The sequence below is a fragment of the Ahaetulla prasina genome, chromosome 1 (genome assembly GCF_028640845.1).
Source record: "Ahaetulla prasina isolate Xishuangbanna chromosome 1, ASM2864084v1, whole genome shotgun sequence".
Lineage (NCBI taxonomy): Eukaryota > Metazoa > Chordata > Lepidosauria > Squamata > Colubridae > Ahaetulla > Ahaetulla prasina.
Genome location: NC_080539.1, coordinates 267,396,906 through 267,417,422, shown reverse-complemented (window position 1 = coordinate 267,417,422; position 20,517 = coordinate 267,396,906). Strand labels below are relative to the sequence as shown.

The window sequence follows — 20,517 nt, the reverse complement described above, 5'->3', positions numbered from 1 at the left end:
CTGTAGGGGAGCTTGAATGTTACTTATTCTTAGCCTCTATCCATTAACTGTAATACAATGTCATATTTTCAAGAATACATCAGATTAGGTGACATATTCAAAAGAAAGAAAAACGCATCTGAAAGCAATTAGAACAGAAGCACCTGTATGATATTGCAAATACAACAGGCAAATAAAATGGTGCGCATGTAGTACGGTACCTTTCCTTTTTCTGGCTGAAAAGACCACTGACGGATGCTGTTTTGAAACAGATCTTTGTGAAGCATCAGTGAGCTCTTCGGAGTTCTGTAAGCAGAGATGAACTGGCTAAAGTGCCTTTACACAGCCTGAGCTGGATCCCTCAGCATATCTCAAATATGGCTCTGTGTAGCTGAAACTTTAAATAGACACTGGCCCCTTGTGGGCGATGCGGTTACATGTGTATTTCTGCAGCTTCAACAATTTCACTTATTTAGAGACAGTATTACAGAGGCACCACTCAAGGACACACAACAGTAATTAAAAATTAAATTCAGCAGACAGCAGTCTTAATGTTTAAGTTTGTTTTGTTTGTGTGTGTATGTTTATTTGTTAAATTTACATGCCACCCACCTCACCCAAGTGACTCTGGGCAGCTTCTAAACTTCAATGTGCAAATGAATTCTATTGTGGTAACATTTTCTGCCAGCTCAAGGACTGGTGGACAGCACTCAAAACTCTCATGGTTTCATTGGTTTCATTATTATTTTTGTCAAGAAATAGCTCATTTTTAGAGTGGAAGCCTCAAATGATTGCTACTTTCTCTAATATGAGGAAATCAAATTATTACTTCTGGCTTTGCTTAGTAGGTATTTATTGCACATCCTTTATGCTTCTGGATGTTTTTAGCTCTCAGAGCGTATTTTCCTCCTGCTGATTTTAGCAGGAAGCCTCGATCACTATGCAAAGCAGGATGAATTCCTCAAGCCTTCTCTCTTGTCAGATCTCTGGGGATGGCTTACCATCAAAAGACGTTTCCTTATAAGAGTAATGGAGAAGTCTTGAAGTTGCCACTGGGACTTGAGCTTAATTCAAACTTAATAATAAAACATTGACGCAGGCAAGTATTACAACTTCCCACAGGAGAAATCTTTTATATAAGGCATATGTTGTAACAGGAATTGCCTCTCCCTCAAATTCTGCCATGTAGCCTGTTAAAGGTAGAATCAGACCACACTCTCCTTCCCTCGTGCATGCACAGTATTCACACTATTATTATTATTATTTTTATTATTATTATTATTGAATACACAGTCTTCAAGCAATGTTCCTTTTCCTCTTTTTTCATTGGGGTGGGAATGGAGATTTTACAGTATCTTCCCCCTGCCATGCCCACCAAGCCACACCCACAGAACCCGTAGTAAAAAAATTTGAAACCCACCATCAGTTGGATTAGAAGATCTCCAAGATCCCTTTCAACTCTTCTGTATTTTGTTATTCTGCTTCCTTGAGGTTCTTGTTTGCTATGCTATGCTAATACACAGTCCTCAATTTACAACTGTTCAATTAATGACCAGTCCAAGTTACAACAGCACTGAAAGTCACTTATGACTGTTTTTCACATTTTTGACTGTTGCAGCATCCTCATGATGGTCACGTGATCAAAATCCACACACTTGGCAACTAACTCATATTTATGACAGTTCCTTACGCAACCTTCTGACTAGCAAACTCAATTCGTAAGCCAGATTCACTGCAGTGATTCACTTAACAACTGTGATCAGAAAGATTATAAAACAGGGCAAAACTCACTTTAGAAGTTTCATTTAGCAATAGAAATTTTGGGCTCAATTGTGGTAAATCGAGGATTATATATTAATAGATGAAATTAGAATTACTTGTCTTGATATACAGCTCTTTATTTGACATACTGAGTGAAGGAGATCCTTATACCTTTTTACTGTGAATATTTTTTAGACCAAGTATTTTGCATCCATTGCAAGAAGTGACATTTCTTCAGCCTCCTGCTTCCTATTTTTTAAATTAAAATAGATTCACTGGAATTCATTCAGGGGTAAGTTATAAGAATAAAACCTTGACTCGGACAAGCATGATGATTCCTCATTGAAATAAATCTTTTTTTAGGACATATATGTTGTGAATGGGCGGCACAATGGCTCAGCAGTTAGACATTGTGTATATCATCTGGAAAGCTGGCAGCCTGGATTTGAAACCAGAGTGCCATGCAACAGGGTTAGCTCTCATTATTTGCCCCAGCTCAAATGTCGCAGTTTGCAAATGCAAGTTTGCAAATGCGAGTAGGTAAGTAGGTACCACTTACTGCATTCTGTACTTTCATGGTGATCACATGATGTAAGCACCTCTCAGACAACACAGGCTCCTTCGGTTGAGAATCAGATACGAGCACCTCCCCCTTGAGTTAGTCCTGAGTAGACCAGGGAAATCTTTAAACCTATGTTGTAAGTGGAGTTGCTTCTCCTTCAGCTGCATACAGTAGATGGACACTGCATATAGACATGCGTAAACACATTCTCTTCTCCTATGACTTCCAAATTTACTCAAGAGCCTTTAATGAAGGGATTTTATTGATGTGGAAGAGCCCCAGCTAACTTCAGGAATATTTTATTTATGGATTCAGCCGGAAATATTACATATGAGAGCTTGTTACTCTCTTATACAATTTTATTTATTTACTTACTAGCATTTTTTAAATTACTATAATCTACGTTTGTACTACCTCAAAGAGGAACTCTAAATCCTTGCTTCCAATTGAACCATGATCTGATAAAGTAGGATTTAAACTGTGTTAGGAATGTGAAGAAGCATTATCATAAATACATAACAAACAACAAACTCCTCCAGAGTGACAATACTACAACTATAATTATAATTTTATTCGTGGAACTGATCCAGGGACCGTAAATTTTATCCATTAAGTCTCTGCAACAGAAAACTCCAAATAATTTCCCCTTTTAAAACATCAAAAGAAAGTTATACCAAAAAGGAAAAATTACAAATAGATTCTATATTTTCCATTAATTGTTTGCTCATTTCTTTATTCCAACAGCAACCATCATAGCACCTAACTGATACTATATATCATTTTAAAACTTTAAGTACGTGAGTTTTTACTTGCTTTTCAAATACTTGCTCTTTATTTTCTGCTTTTCAGTTAACCTAAAAAAAAACAACTGGCCTTCTATGGATTTTTTTGTTTGCAGCCAAGATGGGTATCTTCACTTTGTGTTTTTGTTTTACAATGACACTACAGTCACTATACTTTGTAGGACTGAGTGTTTTCAACAAGTAAGTACACAAGGCACAAAACATGGTTTTTTTCTTCAGTATGAATTCACTTGAATCCTTTAATGCAGAGGCCCAGAAGATTTTATGATATACACAGTATCCGGTAGTTTAAAATGTAAAAACAATCATTCAGAAAAAAGGCAGAAAAGTTAAGTTTTCAAGCTTAGTAAACATACATTACAGACTTCAGCAAGACATCTATCAAAGAGATTCACATTGTATTTGGATCTAGTAGCAAGGGTTTGGATTATTTTTTTTAAGTAGCAAAAGTGACGATGATGTTTTAAATTTTTGGAACAAATGAAGCTATCAATTTTATTTACAGTATAAACAGGCCTTTTTTTAATTTTAAAGTGAAGATAACACCCTGTCACATGTTGAAGAAAAGCAGTATCTTAATTCTCAAATGCAAAATAAAGCAATATGAAAGTAAAACTATATATATATATTTATATTTATATGTATAAATAAATATCTTTGCTCTGAAATTCTGAAATCTTCTCAGCTCTATCGTACATGTGATTCTGATCAGAGTTCCCTTGGTCTTTATCATAATAAATGGTTCTGAAACTTCAGTCTTCTGCTGATGCTCTAACGAATTGCTTTTCATACAAGCTCATGACATGGTGGACAAACTGATATTGTTCACTAGTCTGGATCATTCCTCCCCTGGAAAGAGAAGCACAGAAGAATTTAGATTTTAAAAAGATGTGGAAATTGGTTTTACTTCCAAAAAAGATATACAGAACAGTCAGTGGTGGGATTCAAATAATTTAACAACTGGTTCTCTGTCCTAATGACCAGCTGGGTAGGCATGGCTCAGTGGTCATGTGACTGTGTGGGCATGGCAAACTCAACGTCACTCACTTTGATGAACGCTTCACCTTAGCTGTAACAATGTAATAAGGGTTAACCAGAGAGGCAGTTTCTGTAAGTAGGGCAATAAATATTAGGCTAGAAACAACACCAGAATGTTTCCTTCCTGCCTTCCTTACAGGATTAGTCCCGTAAAGTGGAGAAAACCAAAATAAGATTTCTGCCAACAACTGGTTGTCTGAACTGCTTAGAAAGTTAACAACCGGTTCTCCTGAATAGATGCGAACTGGCTGAATCCCACCACTGATTACAATACTGTACAGTACAGTACAGTCCTTGACTTATGACCACAAGGGAGCCCAAAATTTATGTTGCTAAGTGAGACATTTGTTAAGTGTCTCATTTTACGACTTTTCTTGCCACAGTTGTTAAATGAATTATTGCAGTTGTTAAGTGAATCTGGCTACCCCACTGACTTTGCCTGTCAAAAGGTCACAAAAAGTGATCACATGCCTCCGGGACACAGCAACCGTCATAAATATGAGTCAGTTGCCAAGAGTCTGAATTTTGATCATGTGACCATCTGCTGCAATGATCGTAAGTGTGAAAAACAGTCATAAGTCACTTTTTTCAGTGCTGTTGTAACTTTGAACAATGACTAAACAAACTGTTGTAAATTGTAAGAACCCACAACTGAAAAAAAAAACCATAATGATTCATTCTAAGATTAGTTAAAAGTCCATCTCATCCATTGTGTTCTTAGACAATAAAAACAGAAACAAAGTGAATAAAATTAAGTGGAATAAAATCAGTGCTATACAGAAAAAAAAATCAAAAATCAAGAATTTTAACACTTTTTTCAAACTATAATATTTTTATGATCAAATCACTGACTTTTCCCATGTTTGTACATTCAGTTTTATTCTGAAGCAAATACCTGCTTACATATTATAAAGTAATAAATGTTATTGACTGCTGGATTAAATATGCAACCTTCCACAATCCAATGCCTACAAAATACTCTGGATTATAATTCCCATTATTCGTGACCAATTTTAATATCTAATGGTTTTGTTCCTTTGTATTTAAGATGTTTGTAAATGATCCAGAGTTGCTTGATAGTGAGATGGATGGCATATCAAGTTAATAAATAAATAAAATAAATAATAAATCAGGTGATCAAGACATTTGGGAGGCAGCATTTAGGGGAAGGCTACATTAGACTTGGTTTTAGAAGAAAAATTATCTTACCTGTCTAACCGTAGCTGGCAAGTTGTTCTGAGTATGTCAACCATGCCCTCATTTTTCCACTGTTTGCAGCAAATGCTGGTAGCAATAAAACAGCCTGTTCTCCCAATCCCTGCACTGGCCAGAGAAAGAAATAAAAAGTGACAACAAAGATCTTCCAAAAATTAAAACATTGTTTAGAATACTTTCTTCACATCTGGGACTGAATTTTCCATCTAGGACTGACTTCATGAGCTTAAGGTCAAGGGGATATTATAGCACCATTCAGAAGTCAAGAGTCAAAGCAGAGAACTGAACATAACTGAGGGGGTCCTTGGTGCTCTCTGACCTTGGTTGTTTTCTTGCAGATGTTTCATTACCCAAAATTAGGTAATGAAATGTCACGGGTGCTAGTAAGGAATGGGGTTTGTTCTCATTTTATATTTTAGTAGGCTTGCCCTGTCAGTGTTGGTGAGGGTGGTCTTAAGAGATTCTTTGGTTGGGCTGTTTACTGTTAACTTGTTTGGAAGTTCCTTGACTGGGATATGGAGTATTGTTTACTTCTTGATTGTTGGTCTGATGTTTATCTTGGAGTTAATCTATGCTCATCTGGGTGCTAATTGCTGGTGGGGAGGTGTTTTGGTCTTTTTGTTCCCTTTTGGGCTTGTTGATTGCTTCTTTTGAATAGTATAGACCAGGGGTCAGCAACCTGTGACTCTGGAGCCGCATGTGGCTCTTTCATCCCTCTGCTGCGGCTCCCTGTTGTTGGTGATCTCCACAATTGATAGGGCTTTCGGTTAGGACAGGTAGAGGAAAACGGATGCCTTGCTAGGAGAAGATTCTATCGTGGGGGAACTGACTTCCAGTCGGCAGAGGAAAAAGAGACTCTATGGTGGGGGAACCGGACTTCCGGTCGGCTCCAGAATTGAACGGGGGCTTCCAGTTAGGACGTTTGTGGCTCTTTGAGTGTTTAAGCTTGCCGACCCCTGGCATAGACATACAGTTATATCTATGTGTCTATTGATGGTTAATTTATCAGAGAGCCAGGCCTCTGGAAATTCCTTAGCATTTTGGTCTTGGTCTAGGATGGTCACATTTTCCCAATTGAAACTATGGTTAAGTATGTCCATATGTTGGAGTTTTCATCAAGTGAAAACTCATCATTCATCAAGTATGTCCATAAAGAGTTTTCATCAAGTGAAACCAGGGACTCATTTGAACTCTGAGCTACAAATATTCTCCTTTATTGGTACTGAACGTATGTCAGCCCCAGCCCTGCGGCAGTACTTGGGGCTGCCATTTGTATGGGGATCGCCATTCCGCTGCTGCACGCTTTTGCTGATTACCCTTCCTGTGTGCCTGCTCTGCTGGGACATCAGCCCCGAGGCATGCCTCTCAGCCACATGCTAGATGACTTCAGGGGCATGCACTGAAGCAGCTTCTCACCATCCACTGCGGAACTGGAGTGGCTTGCGATGGATTGGGGAGGGAAAAGAAGGATACGGGTTATTTGGATAACTGAGTGATTGCACTGGGATGGAGCTGTATGCTACTTAAAGGGTGATGGGAAGCAAGGAGTGTCAGCTCCAACAATCTTGTCGGGTTCCGTAAAGTATGGGGAAAAACCCTCAGCACGCAAAAGCAGTAACCAAGTTTGTTTATCCTGATATTGGTACTAACTGACCACCTTAAAGTGTTATTGTTTAGCTCAGTGGTAGTCAACCTGGTCCCTACCGCCCACTAGTGGGCGTTCCAGCTTTCATGGTGGGCGGTAGGGGTTTTGTCCAAAACTGAAGCACTTTCCTTTTTTAAATTTAATTGACTTTTTAAAAAAAATTCATAGCATTATTTAAAAACATTTTCATTAGGTTTTCATAAAATTTCCCGTGACAATTTAAATTTCTGAAAATATACTATTTGTATCACCCACGCATAAGTTTAGTTCATGTTACGTAAGTGAAACTAAATGGCGCTATAGTGCGACCGCAAACAAAGAGTCTTGTCCCAGAATAGCTCGCGCATCTCCCCCCACACCACCCAGCTGTAACAGACCAGCAGAGCTGGTAGCCGGCACCCCCCCAACCCAATCCATGGTGTGCGAGAGGCATGCGCAGACGACAATACAGGGCGCATTACTGTGGAACTGGTGGGCGATTAGAAAATTTTACTACTAACAGAGATACAAAAGTGGGCGGTAGGTATAAAAAGGTTGACTACACCTGGTTTAGCTCTACCATGTGTTCTGAAGTTTTAGGAAATTATTATTATTTTATTTCAGACAATATTGGTTGTGTATAGGAACAGAAGTCTTTACTAGACTGAAACTCTTTGCTTGCCAAAGTGATTCCTTGTCCATGTGTACAAATGTGGTGGCCTTCTGGTTTCTCGCATATTATCCCCTGACTGTAAACTACTGGTAGGTATGTGATGTTGTTGTTAGTTGCGAAGTCGTGTCCGACCCATCGCGACCCCATGGACAACATTCCTCCAGGCTTTTCTGTCCTCTACCATCCTCTGGAGTCCATTTAAACTCATGCCTACTGCTTCAGTGACTCCATCCAGCCACCTCGTTCTCTGTCGTCCCCTTCTTCTTTTGCCCTCAATCTTTCCCAGCATTAGGCTCTTCTCCAGTGAGTCCTTCTTTTTCATTAGGTGGCCAAAGTATATCAGTTTCATCTTCAGGATCTGGCCTTCTAAAGAGCAGTCAGGGTTGATCTCTTCTAGGACTGACTTGTTTGTTCGCCTTGCAGTCCAAGGGACTCGCAGGAGTCTTCTCCAGCACCAGAGTTCAAAGGCCTCAATTCTTTGGCGCTCAGCCTTTCTTATGGTCCAACTTTCACAGCCATACATTGCAACTGGGAAAACCATAGCTTTGACTATACACACTTTTGTTGGCAGGGTGATGTCTCTGCTTTTTAGTACGCTGTCTAGATTTGCCATAGCTTTCCTCCCCAGGAGCAAGCGTCTTTTAATTTCTTGGCTGCAGTCCCCATCTGCGGTGATCTTGGAGCCCAGGAAAATAAAATCTGTCCCTACCTCCATTTCTTCACCATCTATCTGCCAGGAATTGAAAGGGACAGATGCCATGATTTTTGTTTTCTTAATGTTGAGTTTCAAGCCAACTTTTGCACTCTCCTCCTTCACCCGCATCAAGAGACTCTTTAGTTCCTCTTCGCTTTCTGCCATTAGAGTGGTATCATCTGCATATCTGAGGTTGTTGATATTTCTTCCGGCAATCTTAATTCCAATTTTTGATTCATCTAGCCCCGCCTTTCTCATGATGTGTTCTGCATATAAATTAAATAGGCAGGGTGATAGTATACAGCCTTGCCGGACTCCTTTCCCAATTTTGAACCAATCAGTGGTTCCGTGTCCAGTTCTCACTGTGGCTTCTTGACCCGCATACAGGTTTCTCAAGAGACAAATTAGATGGTCCGGTACACCCATCTCTTTAAGAACTTGCCACAATTTGTTGTGATCCACACAATCAAAGGCTTTAGCATAGTCAATGAAGCAGAAGTAGATGTTTTTCTGGAACTCCCTAGGTTTCTCCATGATCCAGCGTATATTGGCAATTTGATCTCTAGTTCCTCTGCCTCTACAAAATCCTGCCTGTATTTCTGGTAGTTCTCGATCCACATATTGCTGGAGCCTAGCTTGTAGGATTTTAAGCATAACCTTACTAGCATGTGAAATGAGTGCAATGGTGCGATAGTTTGAACATTCTTTGGCATTGCCTTTCTTTGGAATTGGAATGTAAACTGACCTTTACATCCAATCCTGTGGCCATTGTTGAGTTTTCCAAATTTGCTGGCAAATTGGATGTAGCACTTTTACTGCATCGTCTTTTAAGATTTTGAATAGCTCAGCTGGAATATGGTCTCCTCCACTAGCTTTGTTGTTGCTCAGATTTCCTAAGGCCCATTTGACTTCACATTCTAGGATGTCTGGCTCAAGGTTAGTGACCACCCCATCGTGGTTATCAGGGATGTTAAACTCATTCTTGTATAGTTCTTCTGTGTAATTTTGCCACCTCTTCTTAATCTCTTCTGCCTCTGTTAGGTCCCTGCCATTTTGGTCCTTTATCATGCCCATCTTTGCATGAAACGTTCCCTTCATATCTCCAATTTTCTTGAATAGATCTCTGGTCTTTTCCATTCTATTCTATTGTTTTCTTCTATTTCTTTGCACTGTTCATTTAAGAATGCATTCTTATCTCTTCTAGCTATTCTCTGGAATTCTGCATTCAACTGGGTGTATCTTTCTCTTTCTCCCTTGCCTTTCGCTTCCCTTCTTTCCTCAGCTATTTGCAGAGCTTCCTCAGACAGCCATTTTGCTTTCTTGCATTTCTTTTTCTTTGGAATGGTTTTAGTTGCTACCTCTTGTACAATGTTGCGAACCTCCGTCCATAGTTCATCAGGCACTCTGTCTATCAGATCTAATTCTTTAAATATATTTGTCACTTCTACTGTATATTCATCAGGGATATGATTTAGTTCATATCTGAGTGGCCTGGTGCTTTTCCCTACTTTCTTTAGTTTAAGCCTAAATTTTGCAAGAAAAAGCTCATGATCTGAGCCACAGTCAGCTCCTGGTCTTGTTTTTACTGACTGTATAGAGCTTCTCCATCTTTGGCTGCAGAGCACATAGTCAATCTGATTTCTTTGTTGACCATCTGGTAATGTCCATGTGTAAAGTCGTCTCTTAGGTTGTTGGAAAAGAGTGTTTGCTATGACCATCGTATTGTCTTGACAGAATTCTATCAGCCTGTGCCCTGCTTTATTTTGTACTCCAAGGCCATACTTGCCTGTTATTCCGGTTATTTTTTGGCTTCCTACTTTAGCATTCCAATCTCCCATGATGATAAGGACATCATTTTTTGGTGTTAATTCTATCAGGTGCTGTAGGGCTTCATAGAACTGGTCAATTTCATCTTCTTCAGCACCAATGGTTGGGGCATAGACTTGAACTATTGTGATATTGAATGGTTTGCCTTGGATTCGGACTGAGATCATTCTGTCATTTTGGGGATTGTATCCCAGTATTGCTTTTCCTACTTTTTTATTTATTATGAAGGCCACTCCATTTCTTCTGAGGGATTCTTGCCCACAGTAGTATACCTGATAATCATCTGAATTAAATTCGCCCATTCCTGTCCACTTTAGTTCACTGATTCCTAAGATGTCGATGTTCAGTCTTGTCATCTCTTGTTTGACCACATCCAGCTTGCCTTGATTCATGGATCTTACATTCCAGGTTCCTATGGAGAAAAAATCTTTACAGCATTGGACTTTCCTTTCACCACCAGATACATCCACAGCTGAGCGTCCTTTCGGCTTTGGCCCAGTCGCTTCATTCTTTCTGGCGCTACTAGTACTAGCCCTCCGCTCTTCCCCAGTAGCATTGTGTGTGATGGGGAGCTGTTATTCTAGAATATGTGGGGAGTGGATAGAAGTGCTACTCAACCCGCAGACTGAATGTGGACCGAGCATATGAAAAGACACACTTATGTTTTCTTTATCTGCCTCTAATTTATGCACAAAAAACCAGCAGAATATCTTTTACCATTGGCCCTGTATTATTTCAGAAAAAGGTTAGCAGTTTTATTGGATAAAATGTTACAGGGTAAAATTCCAGAGAGATGTTATGTGAGGCATCTGGTTTCTGTCAGCTTTTATATGTCAACATGTCATTTTAAATAAAGAGAAACAGCAAGTAACAATTACTTCATGGTCCAAGAGCATCTTGGTTTTGCAAGTCTTTAGCTCTGCTGAAAGCTTCTTAGATGACTTTCCATCATTGTCACTTATATTATTTGGGCCATCAGCTAAGCCCCCAGGAAGAAGAAATGCAACTTGTGTAGTCATTCGACCCAGATCTACAGATGTTATATTTGATCGTGTTTTTTCCCCTTGGTAATATGTATAGGCATACCCATCATACTATTCTTTATTGGATATTACTTCAGAAATATATATTGCTTCATTAAAAGATTTTGTGTTGTATTTAATTTCATATTAATCCTTCCTATTATTCTCATTACTATTTCATCTACTGTATTTCAAGTAAGAGTCCACCTAGATTATAGCATTCTTTTGGGCTAGTTTGAGGGGGGCAGGGTTGGCAGCAGGAAGTATGGTTTTGCAGTAGTTCTTCTCCATCTTTGAGATTGGTTTCAGCCAAGGTTAGGAGGGGGGAGATCCAGCCCTAAATTCTTACATTCTGAGACCATTACTTTCTCCCCACTCCTATTTAACATCTGGTGAGTTCATTTATCAACATGAGGTTAAATACCATCAATCTGTTGATGATACTCAGCTGTACTTCTTTGCTTTGAGTTGTCCAAATGATACTGTTCAGATTCTTTCCCAATGCCTGGAGGCTGTAACTGTCTGGATCAGAAAGAACAGGCCTTAACTCAATTCTAGCAAGCTCAAGTAGCTGTGGGTTTTAGGGCCTCACGGTTGTGGAGACTTTCTATTTTTGATTTGGACGGATAGCAGTCCCCTAGACACAGCTGACACACAATCAGGGGTAGAGGTCTTTTTGGGCTGATGGTCAAAGAACAGATGGCAGCTACGGTCAAGAGGGCCTCCATATTGGGACTTCCGGTGGCGCCATAGGCATTGAAGACGGTCCTCTGGATGGCCAGCTGTGATCGCGTTAAAAGCTGCCCAGACAGCACAAATCAGCTGTCTGGCGGCTTGGAAACCTTTCCCTCAGGAGAAGAGGGAAAGGTGAGCAGTCGGGTTTAGGTAGAACTTCCCGAAAGCCCCAGGAGTAATTCTTGGGGCTTGAAGGGTGACAGCTCCCTGGAAAGCCCGACGGAGCTCCAGATCTGGGACGCTTCTGCTTTTAAGCAGAACAAAACGCCGCGACAACCTCTGCAACCAATGTTAATTTTAACCTGATTTTAAAGCAGACGAAGCAAAGACAGGAGCGCTGGCAATTGCAACTGCAAGTACTAAACTTTAACTCTGTATCTATACTGTTTCCTTCTTAAACAACTTAAGAAGAACAAAGGAAATGGCGCCTGTGTTTTAAGAGGGCGTGAAAGTGAAAGTAAAGAAAATTCCTGTTAACCTCATTAGCGCCCTTAGCGCTGCTTAAGGAAGAGTGGAAAGTGAAAGGTCTATAGATTATAGAATTGACTTACTTAATCTAATTACAGTGTTTTTGAAAAGAGTTAAGAAGAATTGGACTTATTGAATTTATTAAACTTAAAGTAAGAAATGGCCTCTAAGCAACTAAATCTTGGTGTTTCTAAGAGTGCTGGAGGTTCGCCAGCTCATATGGCTAATCTACAACTATTGAATTTGGAAGCTTTACAAGAATCTTTGAAGGAATTTTTAAAGGAATTTTTAGAGGAAGCCTTAAAGCTCCAAATTGGCGTTATGGAGGAAAAATTTTAAGGAAATTGCAGAGGAGATGTTGGAAATTAGAGACGTTGTTGAGGTGCGGAATAAGGACATAAGAGAAGATATAGTATTAGCATTTCAAGGTTTGGCAAAAAATATGATCCAGCTGGATGAAAGAGTGGAAGAAATTAATCAACTTAATTTAAATTTGGAAAATAAAATGGTGGAGGTCCAAACCAAGATGGAGAGGGCAGATGAAGAAGTAGTTTTGTTACAATATAGATTGATGGAATTTGCCCTGAGAGTGAGAGGACTGAAAGAAGATAATCGAGAGAATTTAAAAGAGATTTTTGTAGAGGCTTTCGCACAGATGATTGGAGAGCAACCAGCAGACCTTGTAATTCAAATTGACAAAATCTATTGTGTTAACTCTTGGGTTGCTAGACAGAGAAAACTGCCAAGAGATGTGATTTATTTTACGACGAGAAGGATCAGAAATGAAATTTTACAAGCATCTTATAAGAACAAAATTCAAATAGTAGGACAAGAGGTATTAATCTTGAAAGAAATTCCTCCTAAAATGTTAAGAAGCAGAAAGGAGTTTGCTTTTTTGGTGGATGAATTCAGAAATTGACAGATACAGTTTAAATGGGATGTTCCAACTGGACAAATAGTAACCTATACAGGAGAAAGATATCGTCTTAATACAGTTTGGAAGGCAAGAGATTTTTATACCAATATATTAAAGGCTGGAAGCCCACCATCGCCAGAAGGAGAAGAGAAGTGGAAACGGCAAAAAAGTGGGAGAAGGAAGGAAAGCAGAAAGCACAGGCTGGGACTGTAACTATTGAAGAAAATTTACTCCAATTTCTGGCTACTCCCCAAATTCTAGAATCAATGGAAAAAACAGGAGATGTAAAAGAGCAAAGATTGACCCAAGCAGCCACTAAATGTAGAGAACAAGAAGCAAAGATGCAACAATCTCAAGCGACAATTTAAGAAATTAACAAAACAGAAGTTGTGGGGAGGATTAGGCTGAAGAGGAGGATTTAGGAAGATCTCCAGCTGATGCTTCAAAAGCTTCAAGGTGCCAAGAATAGCAATTAGATTTTTAACATCGATATGATGGAGGATTTGGAGTTGAGAGACATTTGGCGAGAGTGGAATGTTGAAGAAAAAGATTTTACTTTTTTTTTTCTGACAGATACCAAACTTTTTCTAGGATTGATTTTATACTAATTATTAATGATTTGTTTTCTAGGGTAAAGAAGATGAAGATATGTTCAAGAATCTTGACTGATTATAGTCTGGTATGGGTGGAACCTGACTAGGAAAAGGATGTTAGGAGATCTTGGAGGTTAAATGAAAATTTGTGTAGATATGAAGAAGATGTAAAGGAATGTAAAAGTCAAATGAAAGAATTTTTTGTTTTGATTATAATAAAAAAGAAAGAGTAATTACTCATATTTAGTTCAGGAAATAAAAAAGTTAAAGAAATAATAAATATATACGAGGGTAGTTTAATATGTTGATAGTAGACTAGGTGGTAACTAATTTACAACATGTTAAGCATATTATATTTTGTAAAGTTAACAAACTAGGTAGGTGGTTAGTATATGCAATAAGAAAAATAAAAAAAATATTATTGGAAAGATAGAATATAAAGATAAAGAGCTATATTAACAGAATATGATCAAAAAAGTCTTTTCAGAATTTTATACAAAGTTATATGCTAGCGACCCAATTCAAGGTACAGATATAGATAGATATCTAATTGACTTCAAATCTAATATCAGCAGCTAGATTATTGGTAGCACAATATTGGAAGAAGGAACATTTGCCTACTATTGAATATGTATGAATAGAATGTAAGAATTGTATCTGTATTTCTTTTTTGTAAAAGGGGAGTTAAGGTTCCAGGGGAGGATGGGAGTTTATGGATAGTTAGCGTATTTTAGCTTATGATTGTTAGATGTTATACCCTGTATTTTGCTCTGGGAAGTCCGGGGGATTGGGAGGGGGGAGGGGGGAGACGTTGAGGAGGGGGGTGGAGGGAGAAGGAGGGGAAATATTTATAAAAACTTTATAAACCTTTTTAATAAAAAAAAAAAAGAGGGCCTCCATATTCATGTCTGTGCACCCATTCCTGAAGGAGGTGGTTCTGCTTTATTCACATCTTATGTAGTTCTCAGTTGTACATTGTTCTCCATACGATGCTCATTAATTGCTTTCAAAAGCTGCTATTAGTCCAGAATGTAGGAGTGGTTTGGAACAAATCATGGTTTGTCTATATAGCATCACTGTTTTGCAAGTCACACTGGTTCCCAGTGAAGAAATTCAAGGCATCAATGAAGTGAAAGTAATGTAAACTATATTCTTCAATATTATTAAATGTGAAAGCCTTGACTGACCATGTCCCCATTTGATAATGATCATGGTTTATGGAAACTTGTGGCTTGGGCGTGGAACGTATCAATAAAGGAGAGTAATTGTAGCTCAGGGTTAAAATGAGGGGTCTTGGTGCTCTCTGAGCTTGCTTGTTTTCTTGCAGATGTTTCACTATCCAAACTAGGTAACACATCATCAATGCTAGTCCATCAGTCCACTAACCCTGATGATGTTACATAGTTTGGGTAATGAAACGTCTGCAAAAAAACAAGCAAGCTTAGAGAGCACCAAGGATCCCTCACTGTGGAAAGTAAGCGTAAGGAAAGAGACTGTGGAACTTGATTGGAATACAGTGAGAATTATATTGCAAAGTGGCAAGACATATATGGGACTACATGAATGGGAAGCATGAAAATGGATGTTTGGTGGAATAATGAAGGGGAATAGGTTAGAGGTGACTTGCAAAAACCGAGTATGAGAGAAATATATTACATAATGTTTACAGAAATAAAAGTTAATTGTGAGGAATGTATGTGAAGAGAGCAAGGAAGAATTAAGATTAAAAGAGGCAGAACATTTTGACAAGATATTTAAATTTGTTTTAGAACTGAGTGAAGAAAGCTAAACAAAGAGGCACAATCAGAGAATAGAATTAAAATTAGAAGTGACGAAATAATTTCGGAAGAAATTAAAAGCAAGGAAATGCTAGATGCAGCATGTTAATGATTTGTATGGGACTGCTATAATATATGGGAATATATAGAAGAATGGAAATAAATGCTATAAATGTAGTCTCCAAGAAAAAAAATGATAAAAAGGAATACATACACACTGGAAGCAAGTTGCAAATAATATGCCTTCACGTAGAATGTAAGAATTATGTTAATGTAAATTTAAAGCAAACTGTTAAAAGAGAAATGCTGAATTTAGACAGCACAATAATACAGCTACCTGACTGCATTATAACAGAAAAAAAATATACTTTTAGAACGTTCAGAAAAAATTGTACTTTATTACTTTAGATTATGATAGTGCATTATATTCTCATATGGTTTGTGTTTATGAAAAATGCTGTAGAGACTCATTATACCTTTATCCCATCATCCATAATCTGCTTGTACAAGGGGTACTTACCACAATTTTGCATAACAATATAAATATTCTTTTTACAAGATTTCATTTTGTAATCTTACTAAAAATGAATTTAGCTTTAAAATGTAAATGCTCCTTTATGCTACCCAAAGTCAAATTATATGAAAAATAATTCAGAAAATTATTTGCAATGGTTATGCTTCAAATTATATAACTCTGTTCAATATTTTCCTGAGAGTGGAGTTAACCAGTAGGTGGTCACAGGCCCTATAAAGATTTCTATGAAATCTGCTTATTGCATTTATAATCAGGGGCTTCCTTGGTACACTCAGTAGTGGCAATATGTTGTGTAGCATCATAGACAGCTCCTCCAAAGAGTCAGGGTCCTGTTAGAGCGGAATGGGACTTTTCGGCTGGAACCCTTCGCCTTGCCTGTTTCTCCCTCAAGGTTTTTGCCTCTGTGTTATTAGCCACAAACTTTTCTCCTCGGCTGGCCCTCCCCCAGCCTTTCACCCTGGCACATCAGCCACGGCCCTTCCGTCCCAGTCCCTTTGCTGCAGCCCATTTGTCGAAGTACAGTTTCCGGCGGGCTTTTGGCTGCCCAGGACAATGCACAGCCAGCCAATCGGTGCAGGGATTTGGGGGCTTTGGGAGTGGAAGAGTGGGGGCTGCAGTTCAGAGGGAGGCTCAGGAGGGCCAGCAACACCCCCCTTTGTCCAAAGTGCCTGAGACAAGGGCTGGTTTGCAACTCTTTGCCACAAAAGATGGGGGGAGAGGGCTGTAGCGTGCGAGGGATCCATCAAATGGGGTTCCCAGAGCCTCTCCCTGTGGAAGGGGGGGGCTGGGAGGGGGCAAAGGTATTTTGTCCTCAACCAGGGCTCTTCCACCCCCGCTCTTCCACTCCCAAAGCCCCCCAAATTCCTGCACCGACTGGCTGGCTGCGCATTGTCCTGGGCAGCCAAAAGCCCAATGCAAACTGTACTTCGACAAATGGGCTGCAGCGAAGGGACTGGGACAGAGGGGCCATGGCCAATGTGCTGAGGCAAAAGGCTGGGGGAGGGCCAGCCGAGAAGAAAAGTTTGTGGCCAATAACACCTTGAGGAGAAACAGGCAAGGCGAAGGGTTCAAGCCAAAAAGTCCTAGACTCTGTTAGAAAGTAACACATCTTTAGGACCCTATACCATTTCAGACAAATGAAATGGCTGCATGGTTCACATTTCATCTGCACTGTGTAACAGGCACAAGACAGCCAGATCATGCCCTGGTTACAGTGAAACCCAATGTGGAAATTTTGATTCCTCTGGATTCTACCAGCTTAAATGCAAGGGATATTTCTTGCTAGAATGTTAAAGAGTGGACACATAGAAAAGGTGTGTTTAAAATGTCAAAGAAAAAGTGAAAGGTAAACTCAGTATTGTATATAACATTAAAAGCAAAGGACGTTTCAAATGAATGTCAGGGATATAGGAAAATTACCTAAGTATCATTTTCCCCCTCATTTCTTTCTAACTATGTTTAATAATTTACCTGCAATGAACAATAATTGGAGCATTCTTTTCTTCTGCATGGTGCATGGCTTCTTCCACTTCTTGGACCAGTTGGAGCAGGGGTGGTGCTTGATCAGGGGTCTTCTGGTCTGGCCAAGATGTATACCAGTAGTGCTTCAGATTTCTTGTTTCTTCCCCATTCTATAAGACAGTGAGCAAGAAAATCGGGAGCAAGAGAAATTCAACACATGAATTTCTTTTCAAATATCAAAAACATCTCTCATTAGAGAAATCACAAAAAGCAGCCCAGAATTTTCAAAGATAACAATTTCAATGACTCTGATTTTTAACACCTTTCCTTGATATATGCATACTATTGGCATTTGTTTGAAGATTCCTGAAAATATGGCACCATATAATTCCTTGATTTGCACTCCCAAGTTTTAGGTAAAAATTAACTGCAGGTTTCAATACCTTAGGTTATTTAGGTGAGGAATTTTTGAATATTGAAAATTCTGCACAGGAAGCTAACAGGGGAACAAACCAGGAGAGATGTCTAGCTAGATAGGGAGACCCTACTGGTTGTTATTAAAGAGAGATCCAACCAAGAACTAAGGAGAAATTTTCTGACCCAGAGAACAATCAATCAGTGGAACTGCTTGCCACCAGAAATTGTGGGTGCTCTTGTCACTGGGGATTTTCAAGAAGAGATTGGACAGCCATTTGTCTGGAATGGTACAGGGTCTCCTGCTCGAGCAGAGGTTGGACTAGAACAGGGGTGTCAAACTCAATTTTATTGAGGGCTGCATCAGGGTTGTGATTGACCTTGAAGGGCTGGGAGGAGTGGCCAAGGGGGCATGACCATAGTGGGCATGACATGGGACTCATGTTATTATTATTATTATTATTATTTATTAAATTTTTATACCGCCCTTCTCCCGAAGGACTCAGGGCGGTGTACAGCCAAAATAAAACACAATATATATACAATTAAAACCAAAATTTAAAATAAAGCATATTACAAAAAGGCCAATATTTAAAATTTAAAAATTTAAAACCCCACAACAATAAAACCCAGTTTAAAATATTAAAAAACCATTATGCCAGTCCAGCTTGAATAAATAAGTGTGTTTTTAGCTCACGGCGAAAGGTCCGAAGATCAGGCACTTGGCATAGGCCAGGGGGAAGTTCATTCCAGAGCATCGATGCTCCAACAGAGAAGGCCCTACTCCTGGGGGCCGCCAGCCGACACTATTTGGCGGACGGCACCCTGAGGAGACCTTGTCTGTGAGAGCGTACGGGTCGGTGGGAGGCATAAGGTAACAGTAGGCGGTCTCGTAAGTACCCGGGTCCTAAGCCATGGAGCGCTTTAAATGTTGGAGGTACCTATAGTGGCGAAGTGCTAAGATCCGGCCCGCGGGCCTTGAGTTTGACACTCCTGGGCTAGAATGTCTCCAACGTCCCTTCCAACCCTTTTATTCTATATTCTATGTCTCTTGTTCAACAATTTCCATCCCTGCAACTTACTGCCTTTTTTTATTAACATACTGACAACTAAAATAATTCAAGGGCAACAGCAGCTGTAGCAACAACAAAACATTGATACAATTTTTTTTATTAAACTGGCTCATGTTAACATCATACAACTGGCAAGTAGGAATAATTTACATTGCAAAGTTGCTTTGTCCATTAATTCAGATTGCACTACTATATTAAAAAAGATAAAGGAGTCCCTGTGGATTTTATTCTGCTAGTCATTGCTGACTATAGAAAGCGGTGCTCGTCTCTATTTCAAGGCCATTGAGCCAGCGCTGTCCAAAGGTACTTCTGTGGTCATGTGGCCAGCATGACACCACATGCTGGTTAACTTCCCGCCAAAGAGGTATCTATTTAACTACTCACATTTGAAAGCTTTTGGGCAGGAGCTAGGGAGAGGACAGGAGCTCACTCCATTGCATGGAGCTTGGGTCTCGAACCTGGGCTGCTGGCTTTCCAGCTGACAAGCCCAGCATTTTAACTGCTGAGCCCCCACACCACCTACTAAATACTGGAAAAACTGGTAAGAAAAACACAGACACTGGGATTATGTATTCTAAAGTGGCATGGCTGAACCACTTACTCCTTCTCTGTTGTCACTTCACTTAATTTTGTGACATGAAACTATATGGAGTTGCATCCCTTTAGTTTTTTTAAATGTAAGAACTGGTCCATTCAAAATACAGGCACAGATCTTTAAATATTTTAAATGATTTGATCATGAGGACCTTGGGAAAGCTGCCCTGTGAATTCCTTCAGCTAGATCAGGAGTGTCAAACGCAAGGCCCCTGGGTCGCATCTACCCGCTGGGTGCTTAGATGTTGTGGCTCTGGCCCCCGGGCCGGGCCTCCTGGAGCCGGATGACTCAGAGAGTGAGGAGGAGGAGCTGGCAAGGCCTCCTTCCGCCCCTGGATCTTCCTCCTCCCTGGCACCATCTCAGATTCCAGCTGCAGGCCAGGAGGAGGAGGAGGAGCTGACAAGGCCTCTTTCCCCCAACCCCTCCCTGGCAACGCCCCAAGAACCAGCTGCTGAGGATCAATCTTGGCTAGATGCGAAACAGCGACGCCGAGACAAGCATGCGCAGCAGAGGAAGGTGTGGGCAGGCCCAGGAAGTGCTGAGTCATGGAGCCACACCCCACAAGGGATAAAAGCAGGGAGAGTGCTCCATAGGCCCTTGTGTTGGACAAAGTTACGGACTACTGGCTCTTTGACTGCTTTGGACTGAAGACTGGGATTACTTGTGAGTGCTTTAACATCATCCTGCAGACTCCTGGTTGCCCTGGCAATGACCTGTCAGCACGCTGCTAAGTGATAAGGACTTGAAGGAA

At 39.9% G+C, this 20,517-nt stretch overlaps 2 protein-coding genes across 2 annotated transcripts in view; one reads left to right on the top strand and one right to left on the bottom strand.

Annotated features, from left to right (window-relative positions):
* TMEM86A (transmembrane protein 86A) overlaps positions 1-20,517 on the top strand; it is a 150,047-nt gene that overhangs the window by 127,970 nt on the left and 1,560 nt on the right. The window lies entirely within an intron of this gene.
* PTPN5 (protein tyrosine phosphatase non-receptor type 5) overlaps positions 2,896-20,517 on the bottom strand; it is a 71,818-nt gene continuing 54,196 nt past the window's right edge. The window contains exons 14-16 of the mRNA XM_058158294.1: positions 17,694-17,854; positions 5,353-5,466; positions 2,896-3,954 (exon numbers count right to left, since the gene is read on the bottom strand). Coding sequence (XP_058014277.1) covers positions 3,858-3,954; positions 5,353-5,466; positions 17,694-17,854 — 372 coding nt within the window. The 3' untranslated portion in view covers positions 2,896-3,857. The remainder of the gene's footprint in view (positions 3,955-5,352; positions 5,467-17,693; positions 17,855-20,517) is intronic.